The sequence below is a fragment of the Sesamum indicum genome, linkage group LG11 (assembly GCF_026168435.1).
Source record: "Sesamum indicum cultivar Baizhima isolate 11 linkage group LG11, ASM2616843v1, whole genome shotgun sequence".
Lineage (NCBI taxonomy): Eukaryota > Viridiplantae > Streptophyta > Magnoliopsida > Lamiales > Pedaliaceae > Sesamum > Sesamum indicum.
The window spans coordinates 49,722-65,551 of NC_142667.1; the positions used below are offsets into that span (position 1 = coordinate 49,722).

A 15,830-nucleotide genomic window follows, 5' to 3' on the forward strand; every position below is an offset into this window, starting at 1 on the left:
GACTGTGTAATGTTTGGGCTCATCACTTTGGGATAAAATCCCAACAAATTGTTATGAAGGGAATGGGAAAAATTATAGTTTTAGTCCTCATATATTGTCATTAATTTATTTTCAGTTTCTAAATATTTCAAAATTCTATTTTACTTACTTCAATTTTTAAAATATTAACAGTTTTGGTCCTGGAGCCTAATTAGTGATCATTTTGCCCTTTCCAATAAAACATATAGTCCAATTATTCTATGCTCATGATCAGGCCCAACATGTTTCTAAAAATAAAATTAAGCCTTCGTAAAATTCATACTGTATTTGATCGTCTTGGTCTCAGGTATTTCAAGTCCTCGATTTTATAGATTTCCTCTAACCACACTACTGCAACAGATGATTTACAGGTACTTGACTCCTTTAGTAAATCAACACAACGCTACTTCGTTTCCTAGTTTGCGGTGTAGAAGTATTCCATAGTAGAGTGTTAATAAAATTTTGGGTGGACAAAATGTACAAAAGTCTCTATTTTATTGAAGAAAAATTCGAAATATTATATAGATATTTCTTTCTCTATATGAGGAGACAACTGTCTGTGAACTATCTGTTGCGATAGTGTGGTTGGAGGAAGTCCATAAGACTAAGGACTTGAAATACTCAGTAGCAAGACTGTCAAACAAGATATTAATTTACAGAGACTTAATTTTATTTTTAAAAATATGTTGGGTTTGATCATGAGCATAGGGAATAGATAGTTGGACTATATGATTTATTTGAGATGGCAAAAGGATCACTAATTAGATTTAAAAATCAAAACTGTTATTTTTTAAAAGTTGAAGGATTAAAATAAAATTTTAAAAATATTTTAGGAACTTAAAATGAATTAATGATAATATATAACAACTAAAACTATAATTATCATGAAGGAATGCATAAAAATATATCCACATCTAGGAAGGAAGACACAATCTCGAGGAATGGACAACTTTGGCGTAGTTATGGAATTGGTCTTGGGACAAAGCCCTTAATTGTTAAGAGTTAGTGACCAATAATATGGCTCGCCCTCAGGCCCTTAAAATTGTGGATGAAAATCCGTATGCAATTCGAGATGTATTTTGTTGACCATCTATACAAACATTGAGTCCACAAAGTGGTCCTACTGAAGGAAATTAACCCATTTGCAGCCAGGCCTTCTTAAGTTGAATATCTGCATGTTCTACTAAACACTCAACCCTCAACAAACAAAAATGCGTGCATAATCCCGCGACACACTGAACCTGACTAGTCTTAAGAAGGTAACAGGCTGTACAGCTTTTTCCTTTTCCTTGGATGAGTATCCCCCACAATTTTGTTGAAGAGCATGGTTGATTATTCAAATCCAATTTTTCTACAATTTCTTCGGAGGTTTCTGGTTCACCTAATGGAGTCGTAAGTTCTTCCACTAAGATAACACCATTTGGGATGCCGCGTCCTCCTCTCCATTTTTCTTGAATCATGGGCCAGTTATCTGCTATAGCCTTTTCTTTAACCGTTTTAATCCTCATCTTTGGTGTAGATCCGTCTCCATTAGTACCGTTGCCATTACAGTAGATGTGGACAAGAAAAGGGGCTTCATCAAGATTATGAACAATCTGCAAACAGTGGAAGCGCATAGACGAGGTTAGGTCGGTCAAACCTTTGTGGCGTGGTGAACAATGCAAGTACGTGGAAGTGATATTACTTAGGTCGTCGTGCGGATGGAATGTGGAAAATAAAACTAAGGAGAAGGAAAAGGATAAATTTAATTCTTACAGAAATTATGTAGTCACCTCAACTGCAGAATCTCTGACCCATTGATCAAGTTTTTGAGAATTAATATATTCTTCCTCCTCCTCCTCCTCCTCCTCCATAGCCTGATCTTCCTTGAGTAGAGGGTGAACGTGGTAAGTGTTTGTCTGGTGTGATTGGGAGATCGAATCAAGATCGCCGATATGATGAAACAGAGATGATCTTGGGGACTTCTTGATTGAGCTAATGAGGTCCATAAATGGCGGACCGGGACTTAGAAGGTTTTTCCTGTACAAAATACTTTTTACGAGTTTGGATTTGCGAGAAGAATGACTCGCTGCAAACCAAGTGAGACCTGGATGTCTTTTTTGTGGACAGCTAATTTTATGTGGACAGGAATAAGCAGAAACTCCACGGGCGGGCTTCAAAGATGTCATCGCCTGCTGCACCTTCCGCCCTGACCTTGAACTGAATGGCGAGAGAGGCAGCACCCGAGGATTTTTGAGGCGGAAAAGTAGCCCTTTTTCTTCTCTCCCGGTAATTAAATCAGGATTTGCGATTGTAAGTTGGTAGTTATAGCATGTCCGATGTGGCACGCATACCTCCACCGCTTGCTTACACGTTCTCGCGCACGGCAAACTCGCGCCGACCTCGCCTATCTCCTGCCACGTCAACTATTATTCCAAGTCTACCCTTTCGGCCAAATTCCTTTCTTTTTCTTTTTTCTCCTTTTACAGGTTTTGCTATTACTCCAAAAAAAAAAGGAGTGTTTTAAAATTATTTTGAGTATGTTGAATTTCAAAAAGTTGCAGTTTTTCACTGTAAAGAACGCATTCATATATGTAACACCACTCAAAACTAAAAAAGCAGTAAATTCAATAGGGAGATGAAGATGGTATCTCAACTACTGTTTTAAAAGATTAATGGTACACATATTATTATTAATTAGTTATATATCCGTGTTCATGATACTAATGATAAGTGTGTTATTAACATACAACTTTTTAAAAAAAATCACAGAAACATTTCAAGCAATGAGACTATATCACATATCTCTTTTGATTAAACCTTAAGCCATAGAGAAACTAAATTATCTTTTTCCCATTGCCAAATAAAATAAACTCTAGTACTTGTTCCATATACTGATACATAAATAAATAATAAATTCAAGCAAGGTTATAACCTCCCTTAATAAACTAATCTAGAATTAGGTAACTTGCATATTGGATTGCAATACTGTTAAAATTTTAAGTCTATTTCTTCTATCAAGTTTACGTGCACTTCATGCATGCATTTTTGTTAGTATTTGACGATAATTTAATGATTGGAATCATCTCTGTTAAAAATTAACAAATTCAAGAACTAAAAGTGTAATTCATGAAATAAGAAGGACCAAAATTATTTTAATGGTATTGTTATTAGAAAAAAATGTAATATTGCAACCCGGCTGATCTAGACTCGGCGGAGCAGCTGTTACAAGAGTTGGCATCCCAGACAGACTGCCTAGAAATCAATTCATCATAGACAAGATACCGGAGTGCTTGGTTAGAAATACGGAGGTAAAAATCCGTGTGATGAAACAGAGGAGTACCTCGTGTGGTCCAAGGATAAAGACAAATCGCATCAAGAAAAAATAAAAAAAATAAAATATTTGATATCGTGTCAAAATATAAAGGACTAGTACTCCTACTTTTATGCTTTGTTTTGTTGATTTTACGTTGTAATGATGATTGTGCCTTATTTTCAATGAAGATGGGACGGGGACCCCGAAAAGCCTCCCCCACCCTCGAGTGTTTTAATTAAAAAAAAATCCTAAACACTAAACCCAAAACCCAAAACCCAAACCCTAAACCCTAACCCCTCCAGTTGTTGCAGGTCTACGCTACGAAGACGACTTCTTCGACTGATCCGGCGTCGTTCCGCCATGACTCGTGGAAATCAAAGAGAACGTGGGAGAGAAAGGGCTCAGGCCCGTAACAGGGGGAAAGGCAAGGGCAAGGATGATGACTTGACCCCAGAACAGCATCGTGAAAGGGATGCGAAGGCACTTCAGGAAAAGGCAGCAAAGAAGGCGGCTCAGGCAGGTGGGGGTGGTGATGCTGGAGTTAAGAGCAACAAAAAGTAGGGAAACTTCCATTTGATCAGTCTCTTAAGTTTAGTTCTTGTAATTTGACCCTTTTGTAGCATCTTCCCTGATGTCATGTCTAATGGTAATCAACCAGTAATTTACTCTCCTTTTGAATAAGATTGTAAGTGCCAAATTGCTCCAATTGATAAGTGAAATGTGATCGTTTTTTCCAAAAAAAAAAGAATCCTAAACCCTAAACCCTCTGTGTGTGTGTGGGAGTGTGTGTGGGTGTGTGTGTGTGTGTGTGTCACGGTAGAACGTGTTTTACTTTCATTTTGAACATAAAAGAAGTGAGGTGTCGCTTTTATCTTCTGCGCCAACGAATGTCATCTGCGTCTTGTTACATTTGTCGCTGTACTTCAATTTCTAAGTCTTTATTACTATCTACACAATCGTTTTTCTCATGCAGGATGTCACCTTAGTTTCGCCACATTTTATGCTTATTTACGGGTGTGTGTGTGTGTGTGTGTGTGTGTGTGCGTGTGCGGGGTGTGTGTGTATGTGTGTTATGGTAGAACATGCTTTACTTCTATTTTGAACATACCAAAACCACATTACTAGAAAACTGTTATCACTTCAAATATGTATGAAACTGCCCATAAGTGCCTAAAGGCCAAAAAATAATAGAAACTTGGGCAGGTGAATGATTAGTTCTTTACCTAATAAACAGTAAGCCACATGTAAGCACAAGCATTAGTCAAGCATCAGCTACAACATATATAACTGATTAATTATGCCTGAGCAAAAGGACCATTCTCCCTCTTCCATGCGAGTACCGAAAAATCAAGGTAATGCTACAGAAACTACCATGTGATCCAAGGGTGAAAATTATAGAGACTGCTATTAGCAGGAATGAAATCAAAATTGCTAAACACACCAAAGTCAGGGTTCAAAAATACAATATTTTGTAGTGGTCGATGGCATCCAATTCAAGAATTGGTTAGCAGATCATAACCACCCAAAGCATTTATCAGATTTTATCAATCATGCACTCATTTCCTCTCACTATATCCCTTCTGGTAAAGTAAACCAATCCAAGACCACTCTTGCTAACGAGATATATTGAAAGGAAAAAAGAAGAGGGACAATGCACTCTCTCCTATTCTGTTATTGCTCTTCATTTCAATAAATACTCTTTCATATCAGGTAAACAAAAATGAGAATACACATCTATGCAAGCACACAAAAATGTTACAAAGGACATAAATAGACCACAAAGACACACAATACCCGTAATGAGCATAAAATATTACGGAACTATGGTGACATCCTGCACGAGAAAAAGGATTGTGTAGATAGAAATGAAGACTTAGAAATTGAAAGAGAATGGCAAATGTAACAAGATGCAAATGGCTTTCGTTGGCGCAGAAGATAAAAGCAACACCTCACTTCTTCTATGTTCAAAATGGAAGTAAAACATGTTCTACCTTGACACACATACACCCCACACACACACACAGTCACACACACACATACACAAAAAAAAAGGACAAAATGCATAAAACCCCCCTGTGTTTTAAAAAGTATACAAAAAGCATCTCCCTGTTTTCAGAATAGGCTAAAACCCCCCTCATGTTTTGTTTTAGTCAGCAAAAAACCCCCATTCTGTTAGCAACTAACGGGAAGTGGAGAAGACGCGCGTCTGCTGCGTTTGGTAGTTTTTTTCTGCGATTTAGGTTGATATTTAATGATTTTTTGGATCAAAATACCCCTCTATGGGTCTATATAACACACAAAGGGGTTTTTTTGCGTGTTTTGTGTATTTTTGTTGTCATTTTTCACCTTAAAAAATAAATTAAATTTTGGCATATTAAATTTAAATTGAAATATTAAATTAAATTATATTTAAATTCAAATAATTTTGTAATTGTTATTATTAAATCTAACTATTATTTTTAATTAATTAAAATATATATTTAATTACAATAATTATTATTATAATTATTATTAATTAGCCAAAATATTTAATTATTATAATTATCTAAAATATTCTTAATTTACTAAAATATATTTTAACTAATATAATTAAAATTAATTAAAAAATTAAAAAAAAAGAAAGAAAATCTGGTATTTCGCCCACTTTCGCCGAAAACTTCGAAACAATTTTCCGACTCCGTCCGGACGAATTTCCGACGCCCAATGGTACCATTAGAATCCTCTCTTCAAGACGAACATTTTCATACCTTCAATTTGAGTTTTTGTCGATCATAGAGAGTGGGCTCAAGCAACGATCGCCGAACATATTTTCCATCGATTCGTCTCCGTCCGATCGAATCTCGGTCTCAAACTAGCACCATCAGACTCGTCTCTTTAAGACGATTCTAACGAGAGCAGCCTCACTCAATTTGGTAAAGAATTTATGGAGAATGATGATTTAATCGAAATCTCATCGCTGGCGACGAGATGTGGTGGGATGGAAGCCGAGGTAAAGGGGGTGGGGGTGGGGGGCAGCCGGGGGGGGGGAGGGGGTGGGTGGGGTAGTTAGTTATTTTTTTTAATATATAATAATAATATATTTTTAAAATTTTAAATTATTTATATATAATATAAATTAAATAATATGTTGAATCTAGACCTTTTATTTTTTCAAAATGTAACGGTTGAGATTAATTGATTAGATCTAACGATCAATATTAGATCAAAAAAATCCAACGGTCATTAGAATAAGAAATAATATATATTAAGTAAGGGTATAACGATCATTTTCTAAAAAATTAACACCGTTAGTTGGATTTAACGGAGAGGGGGCGATTGAGCTGAGTTTACAAAACACATGGGAGCTTTTAGCCTATTCTGAAAATAGGGAGGTGCTTTTTGCAGACTTTTTAAAACACAGGGGGGTTTTATGCATTTTGTCCAAAAAAAAACAAGAAGAGGAAGCAATCTCACATCCACGCCATCCAGCATGACGGGACCACTCTCACAAATCTAGAGGAGATTAAGAAATCAGTTGTGGATTACTTCAAATGGGTATTCACAGAAGAAGAGGAGGTTTCGTACGACCCTCTTCTCTGGGTCCCTCAACTCCTTTCCGAGGAAGATATTTAGCATCTCGGTTGTGTCCCTACATTGGAGGAGATCAAAGCAGTGGTTTTCGGCATGTGTCCAGACAGCATGGCCGGTCCAGATGGATTCACCTCCCACTTTTATCAGAGCTGTTGGGACATCATTGCAGAAGACTTAATGGGAGCAATTTTGGACTTCTTCAGCGGAACCCCTCCACCCAAGAACTTCACAACGGCTATGATTGTCCTGATTCCCAAAATTGAGAATCCAGAAACTTAGAAGGACTTCAGACCAATCAGCTAATGCAATGTCTCGGGGAAGATCCTTTCTAAGATCATGAACAATGAAGTTGCAGTCGTCCTTCCTAAATGCATCTCGCCCTCTGAAAGTGGATTATTGCAAGGGCGTATGATTGCTGATAATATCCTACTCGAACAAGAATTGGTTCCCTGCCTCGGAGTGAATGGGAACAAGAACAACACCATCTTCAAACTTGACATGGTGAAGCATATGATAGGCTTAACTGGAATTTTCTCCATAGAATGCTTCACCGAATTGGCTTCCCTATGCAGTGGATTGCTAAAGTCCGAATGTTAATTGAAAACTGTTGTTCAACATCCTCCTTAATGCCGAAGGAGGTCTCTTTAAATCAACAAGAGGACTTCGTCAAGGGGACCCCCTCTCTCCAACCCTCTTTGTGCTTGCAGTAGAATGTCTTTCACGAGGATTGAATCTTCTCTTTGAACAACACCCAAGACTGCAATACTTCACCAGAAGCAGCCTCCAAGTCTCCCACCTTGCCTTCGCTAACGATATTATCATCTTCTCCAAAAGGAACCATAAAGAGCTCACAATACTCATGGAATTCCTGCAGCGGTACGAGAACCTCGGCACAGCGTATTAATAGAGAAAAGAGCTCATTCACAGTGGACAAGAGGACTTTTAATCTCCAAATCCAATGCATCAAACAAGTCATGGGGTTTCGTCTCAAACACCTCCCATTCACCTACTTAGGCGCCCCCCTATTTAAAGGGTATAAGAAAGGTGTGCTCTTTGATGATCTCGTCCAAAAAATCTAAAACAGAATTCTGGGATGGGAAAAAGCATTATTATCCCGGGGGGGAGACTCTAGTTAATCAAAAGCGTGTTGAATGTCATACCGACATACTTGCTGCAAACACTCAAGCCTCCAAAATACATCACTGAGCGTATCGAAAGAATCTTCAATAAATTCTTTTGGGGCAGTTTTGGTAATTAGAAGAGAATGATCTGGTCCTCTTGGGACTCAGTCTGCAAGCCTACGGAGGAGGGTGGCTTTGGTGTTCGAAAACTTGACGATGTGGTTGAGGCCTTCCAACATAAACACTGGTGGAGATTTAGAATCCAACAGTCACTGTGGTCTCATTTTCTTCTCGACAAGTATTGCAAAGGGACCCACCCGGCTATGGCTAAACCTTCCTACATTGCCTCTGCCAATTGGAAACGTCTCTGTCATTCTCGGGAAAAAGCATAACCTCACTTCTTCTGGAGCATCGGGAAAGGGAAAATCTCATTCTAGTTTGACAACTGGATGGAGGAGAAAGCACTTTGGCTCCTTCTAGGTGTACAGAACCATCCCTCATCTTCGGTCAACCACTTCTAGAAAGACAAAGTTTGGGACATGGATAGACTCCTGGAGTTCCACCCACACCAACTGGCTCAAGAAATCAACCAAGTGCCTTTTGATGACGACCGAGTTGACATCCCTCACTGAAAACTTAGTGGAGACGGCACTTTTACCATCAAATCAACTTGGAACTCCATTAGGCAGGCACGAACAACCCAACAGTTGCCTCCAAATGCACTTGGTGTAGTAATATTGAAAGTCTTAGTCACGTGTTCCTAGAGGGCCCTGAAATCTCGAAGGTGTGGGGATTCTTTGCTAGGAAATTAAATACCATGCTCCCTCGACAAACAAGATCACCTTGTTCCTCACTTACAACAGAACCACATCAGAACTCTCCTTTCGATGCTCATTCTGTGGTTTTGTTGGCTTGAAAGAAATGATGCTAAGCATCGGGAACAGAAATTCATTCTGATCGTATCATCTGGAAGGTTCATCAATTCATTAACACGATCAGCCGTACAAAACTGGCCACCTTGCTTAACTGGAAATGAGACACCAACATTGCATCCACCATGGGATTCCCTACGTACGTTAAAAGGAGGACAACATTGATGAAAGTCAAGTGGAATAAACCGGATAGAGGATGGATCAAAATTAATACTGATGGAACAAGCAAAGGTAACCCGGGGCCGACTGGTGTGGGAGGAATTGCTAGGGACAAAGAGGAGCAGCAATTTTCGCCTTCTATGAGTTCATTGGAGAAGCAACTAATGTGTATGCAGAGGTATACAGTCTTTTTAAAGCTCTCCAAATTTGTCAAATGGAAAATTATAATTGCATTTTGATTGAGGTGGATGCCGTCATTTTAATTCGGCTGATTAAGGAACCCTCTAAAGGTCACTGGACAGTAGAGCACATGCTTTCCCATATCAACCTCTTCTAAAGCGAGTAGAGTTTCGGATTACTCATATCTATAAGGAAGGAAATATGGCGGCAGATCATTTGGCCAACCTCGATTGCACAACCAAATCAGCCAAAGTTTTTCGGGGGGATGAATTACATGGACACATCACGGGTATTATTAAATGCGATAGCTTGGAGATCCCATATTTTCGATCAAAATGAGAGCGAACTTGAAGCACCTGTGTCTGAAGCTTCTGTGCTGCTGCGGCTGCTCTGTTTCTCCCCTTCTCTTCACTGCAATTCACCCCCTTAAATGACTACTTAATGAGAAGAACCAGACAGGTTACCGAATAAAAGCTTGCAGTTTTTTGTCGCTGTTATGGCTGCTGTCGCTGCTGCTTTTGTACCTAGTCATGAAACGCATCCCTCGAGGTAGCAAGAACCAAATGACGTTACGAGAAGCTACAGGGAGTTCCTCTACCTATTTTAAATTCAGATACTTTTTATTAATAATTCTGATACTATTCTCATTCCTCAGTTTCTGTTGTGGTTCCTGTTTCAGTTTCTGCAGCAACTGCTGCTTCTCGCCACCATTTCTGCAACTGAAAAAATAGAATCTATGGCTGTCGCTGCTGCATCTCTGGTTCCATTGTAGCTTCTGCTGCTGCAGCTGCTACTGTTTCTCTTCTGCTGCAACTGCTGCTGCTTTCTATTCTACTGCTGTTTCTGCATCTAATTCCTCACTGCTGATGTCGCATTTTATTGCAGGAAATGAAGTGGAACGTAGAGAAGGCATCCACCTTTTGGCAGACCGCATTCAAGGGAACTCATTGCTGCAGCTGTTTTTTGGCTCTGTGGCAGCAGCTGTTGGTGTGGCTGCAGCAAGCAATTTCAGGGGGCATTTATGCGAGGATAATTCATCTCACTTCAGGGAGTTTTCTTAACCTCTCCTATCATCTTGCTAGGCTATCAATTAACTTTGTTTTTCTGTTGCAGAATCATGGCAATTACAACTGTTGTTAGCTGCAACAAATTACTACTGCAGAGACCCTACTTTTACTGGTGCCACGCCACTTTCTGAATCAGGTATGGAAAAGGAAAGGAACAATATCGCACCCCCGGTCCTTGTTCACCGGCAATGTATATACTCGTCCATACATTGCAGTGTTTCTTGGCTTTTGAAGATTTTGGCTGGGCAATGGTCTAGGCATACATTTGATCTGAGGCTAAAGAATGATCATGTTACCAACAACATCAGTGAGTCTTTCAACCATTAGGTAGGTGGTTTTGAGGTAACCCAATTCTAACTTTGCTTGATGGCTTGAGGGACAAATTAATGAGTCGCCTCTAGAACAAGAGAGAAAGAGCTTTGAAGTGGTCCAACTCTTGTCCCAAATATTGTGAAAGTGCTCAATGATGCTAGCGACGGGTCAAGGAATTGCAAACTACTTGTAGCTGACTAGTTTGAGTTTGAAGTCCAGGATGGTAGTGTACATTATGTGGTGAACTTGCCACGTCAAACATGTGACTGTAGGGTTTGCGATAGTTGACGAATTTCTTGTAGACATGCTGCACTTGGCATAACATATAGGAGAGATAATTTGGAGAATTTCACTGACAATATGTTCACAAAGAAAAGGTATATGAGAGAATACAGTTATATTATTCATCCTATCCCCCATTTTCATTTTGAGAACAAGACGTAGATGTAAGTCCTACAAACTTGAAACCTCCTATCAATAAGAGATTACTTGGAAGACCAGAGAAGAGCAGGAGAAAAGAACCAGGGGAAACAACTCTTGTGAAGAGATCAAATTTAATTAGGTGTAAGAAACGCAATGGATGGGGCATAACAGTAGGACTTCTATAGAACCTCAAGTGATGCATACTACTGAGGGAAGATGTACATATTAAATCTCTGTGCATTTGTATAATATATAAGTCTTGTTATTTTTATTAGTGACTAATTAATTGGTTATGAAATAGGCGACATCCAGTATTAAGAGAAACAGGTCTTCTCAAATAAAAGAAAATTTTCACTCTTTACTTAGAGATGAATTCATTGATGTTGTTTATAATTGTAGGTTAATTAAGGAAACTCACGTGGAGGAATAAGTCAATTTCAAAAGAGTGCGGCCAAAAATGTTCCTTTAGCAAACATATTGCTAAGAATTAGAGGTTCCAAAAGAAATGATCAAGTTGATTCTTCACAACCATCTCAAGCTTCTAGTACTCCATAGAAGGCCTGCTGCAAGACCACCTGCTCCAGTCATGTGATTTGTTTCTTTTCTGATGAGACATGTTGGTTTTTGTTGGTAACTTTTATTGATGATTGAATATTGGTATACTTTTATGATGTTAAATGGTGATGAATATTGGATGATATTTATGGCCAATTGGTATATTGCCAAACATGCAGTTTATGATTGAGAATACTTTTCGTGTACAATTTACATTAGAGATTATTGTCAATAGGTAATTATTAAATGTTGGTGCATATGGTCATTTCTTGATAATTGATTATTAGGGTAAATAATATATAATAGACAAAAACAACTAGTTTAGCAAAAAAAAATCCAATATTAAATTTAATCACAAAGTATGTGAGATCATAATATTTAACTCCCTCAATATTTTAAATCATTACAATTTGGTCCAAAGTGCATTATCGTCTGAAAAAAATTTTAAATCATAGTCAAATTTTTTATCAAATGTATTTTGTGAATAACAAGTGACAAATCCACTAAAACCCTACCATTCGAGTTAAATGTAAGAGGAAAGAAACCTCAAGGCGGGTAAATATAATTTTGATCCAACAGGAATGTATTTGTAATTATGTCAAACCTCAGGGGGTGTTGATATAATTTACCCTTTAATATATTCAAATTTCAACCTATTACTTATTTGTAATTAAATTTAAATTTTCTTAATAATTATCAATTAGTCCTATAATTATGTATAAATATCTTTGGATGTTCATGTATACAAATTAGCGACAAATTTGGCACCACACTTTGCGATGGAAAAGTTAGCCAATTGAGAAATAGTCGTTATGATATTTTCAACGATTTTTGTTATAGTTGGCAACAATCATCGTAGTATTGTTGAAACAGCCGTTTTATTTGCAGCAGCCTACGTAACTTGCGATGGGTAATGAAAGAAGTCGCTAAAACATTCAGCATTTTGCGATGGCATGAAAGTTTGCTCAAAATTCCTTCTCAATAATACCGGGTCGATCATAAAATCTCTCACAAATTTGAGACGACTGACTTCCCTTGCAAAAATCCATCGAAATCGCGGACAGAAAAAATTTTGAGAAGGTGTTTCCAACCGCATAAGATGAGTCTTAAAGGCGATAGACGCTCAACGGACCCCCATCGGTACATTGGTTACTTTGTTTACAACTCAAGATGATGTCATTGGTCACAAAGCCGTTGCAATATCCACAGCTAATCGAAGTGGATTATTTCCGTTGCAATTTTCACATTGCAATAATATAAATTATTTTTGTAATGGTAGTAAACAAATAAACTATAAAAACTCATATTTGTTTTACTAAAAATTCTACTATTTTTTACTCCTCTTAGTAATCTTTTTTTTAAAATGTTTATAATAAATAAATTAGAGTCTTAAAAATATTTGTTGAGGCTCCACATGTCAACATGCCCCAGCATGGGGTGTAACGAGGGAAGTTAACAAAAAAAAAATTACGAAAACTCGTATTATCTACTAAACATTCAACTATTTTTTTACTCTTAGTAAATAAAGCGTTAAAAATATATTTTTGATGCTCCAAACATCAACATGCCTTCAACATGGGGTGTAATGAGGGAAGTGTTAAGCAAATAAACTATAAAATTTGATATTTTTTAATTAAAATTGCACTATTTGTTATTCATTTCTGTAAAAATAACTTAATAATATCATGGGTGTAACAAGGGCAATACTGAACAAATAACTATAAAATTCATAATTTTTACAAATATTTATTTTTTATGAACTGCATATCAGCATGCCCCATCATGGGGTGTAATGAGGGCAGCGCTGAACAAATAAATTACAAGAACTCGTATTTTTACTGAAAATTCCACAAGTTTTTTGTTCCTCTTAGTGAAAATAAATTAATAATCTCTATAGATTATAAATTAGAGTTTTAAAACACTACAAGAAATATAACATTTAATCATGGTTAATTGACATAGTTAATAATAAATAGTCATAGCTAGGGGTGGCAGATGAGTCGAGTCGGCTCGCGAGCTCGGCGAGCTGGCTCGACTTTGAGCTCGAGTCGAGCCAGCTCGAGCTCGAGCTCCTATCGAGCTTGAGCTCGAGCTCATATTTGAGTGTTCACCAGCTCGCGAGCTGGTGAATATTTTTTATTTTTTTATATATTTTTTTATTTTTTGAATTCTTTATATATTTAATTTTATATTTAATATTTGATCAGTTTTATAATTAAAATTGACCATATATTATAATTATTAATCAATATCATACATTTTATTTTGGATAATAATAAATTATGGTACTTTTATTTATATATTTAATCTTTATATAAAAATAAATTTAATCAACAACTTAGTAAATTATAATTTTTTATAATTAAAATTATTATTTAATATGACATATATAAACTTTATGTTATATTTTAATATATATTTGTATTACGTTATATTTTTCTTAAATTGATAAGTAATTCACTTATAATTTTTTATTATTTATAAATTTATGTCAAAATTTAGTAATTTCTATGAATTAATCTAAAAATTATAATTATAATAATAATAATAATAACAACAACAATAATGATGATGATGATGATGATGGTGGTGGTGGTGGTTGAACAATTCTAATTATTATTTTATTATATATATAATGAGATTAAAAAGTTTAATCAATAAGTACGATATCTTAAAATTCGGGCACTTGATTCATACGAAATTTAAATATATACAAGAATGTGTCCATTAAATCATATCCGATGGTATGATTTAAAATCACATGGCCTGATTCAACGATACATCATCTCGAATGATTACTCTTATATTTCGAGTACGATATCTCAACATCCGTATATCCAATAAATCTAAAACTTTATCAAATGTATTTTTTTGTAAGTTTTATCATATCTAACGGTCAGATCTGAATTTTGATGGCCCGATTAATTCATTTTTTCAACAATGTAAGATGATAGTTACATCAATGTTATACTAACATTTATAAATATATAAATTTGCAAATTGTTAACATATATTAATTTCAACTATATCTATGTAAAACTTTGATGATTTGATTTTATTATTTAAAATAATAATAATAATAATGATGATGATGATGGTTGAATAATTTTAATTATATATATAATGATATTAAAAAATTTAATCAATAAATAAGATATCTTAAAATTCGGGTACTTGATTGATACGAAATTTAAACATATACAAGACTGTATCCATTAGATCATATCAGACGGTATGATTTAAAATCACATGGCCTGATTTAACGATACACCGTCTTGAATGTTTACTCTTATGCTTCGAGTACGATATCTCGACATTCGTATATCCAATAAGTCTAAAACTTTACTAAATATATTTTTTTATAAGTTTTATCATATCTAACGGTCTGATCTGAATTTTGATGGCTCGATTAACCCATGTTGTTCAATAATGTAACATGATAGTTACATCAATGTTACTAACATTTATAAATATATAAATTTTGTAAATTCTCAACACATATTAATTTCAACTATATCTATATAAAAATTTTATAATTTAATCTCATGATTTAAAAAAAAAATAATAATAATAATAATAATAATAATAGTAATAATAATAATAATAGTAGTAGTAGTAATACAAAAAAGTCAAAAATAAACAACCCATCACTTTGTCTCTCTTGTTCTCGTTTCTTCTTCCTCTTTCTTTCTCTCTTTCTTCTCCATTCTTTCTCCTCTCTCAATTCTTTCCCAAATCCATCTCTTGGATCCCTAACCCCAAACTTACGGCAACAAAGACGGCAGGTCGGCAACGAGGACGGCGATGAGTACGGCTTCCATCTTTCTCCTCTCATTTCTTCCCAAAACCCATCTCTAGAACCCTAGCCCCAAACTCACGGCAACAAGGACGGTAAGTCGGCAACGAGGACGGCGACGAGTATGGCTTCCAAGTAATCTTTATTTCTGTGTTGTATTTTACTTATTCTTCTTTTTCTTGGATTTGGGTGTGTTTTTAGCACATCTTGTTTAAATCTTTTTCTTGGTTTGGATGTGTTTTCAATGGACAATGATTTGTTTAATTCTTGTTGTTGTTGTTTGCTTTTGTAAGAGTTGTAATGTTGTATGGAAGACCATTATCGATTAGCAAAATTTTTGAAAAATTTTGTATGTGATGTTGTAAAGTTCCTCTCCTTCCCGCCTCCATTCTGCTGCAATTT

General features: G+C 36.0%; 2 protein-coding genes across 2 annotated transcripts; one reads left to right on the forward strand and one right to left on the reverse strand.

The window, feature by feature from the left end:
• Window positions 1–952: 952 nt before the first annotated feature.
• Window positions 953–2,298, reverse strand: LOC105173052 (uncharacterized). Its single transcript, XM_011094698.3, has 2 exons — window positions 1,791–2,298; window positions 953–1,613 (listed from the first exon to the last, which is right to left on the reverse strand). Exons 1-2 carry the CDS (start codon window positions 2,184–2,186, stop codon window positions 1,152–1,154), a joined length of 858 nt encoding a protein of 285 aa, XP_011093000.1. The 5' UTR covers window positions 2,187–2,298; the 3' UTR covers window positions 953–1,151.
• Window positions 2,299–3,610: 1,312 nt separating this feature from the next.
• On the forward strand, window positions 3,611–4,019 carry LOC148784955 (uncharacterized). The gene has a single exon (XM_088875802.1). It carries the CDS (start codon window positions 3,674–3,676, stop codon window positions 3,872–3,874), a length of 201 nt encoding a protein of 66 aa, XP_088731928.1. The 5' UTR covers window positions 3,611–3,673; the 3' UTR covers window positions 3,875–4,019.
• The last annotated feature ends 11,811 nt before the right edge of the window (window positions 4,020–15,830 follow it).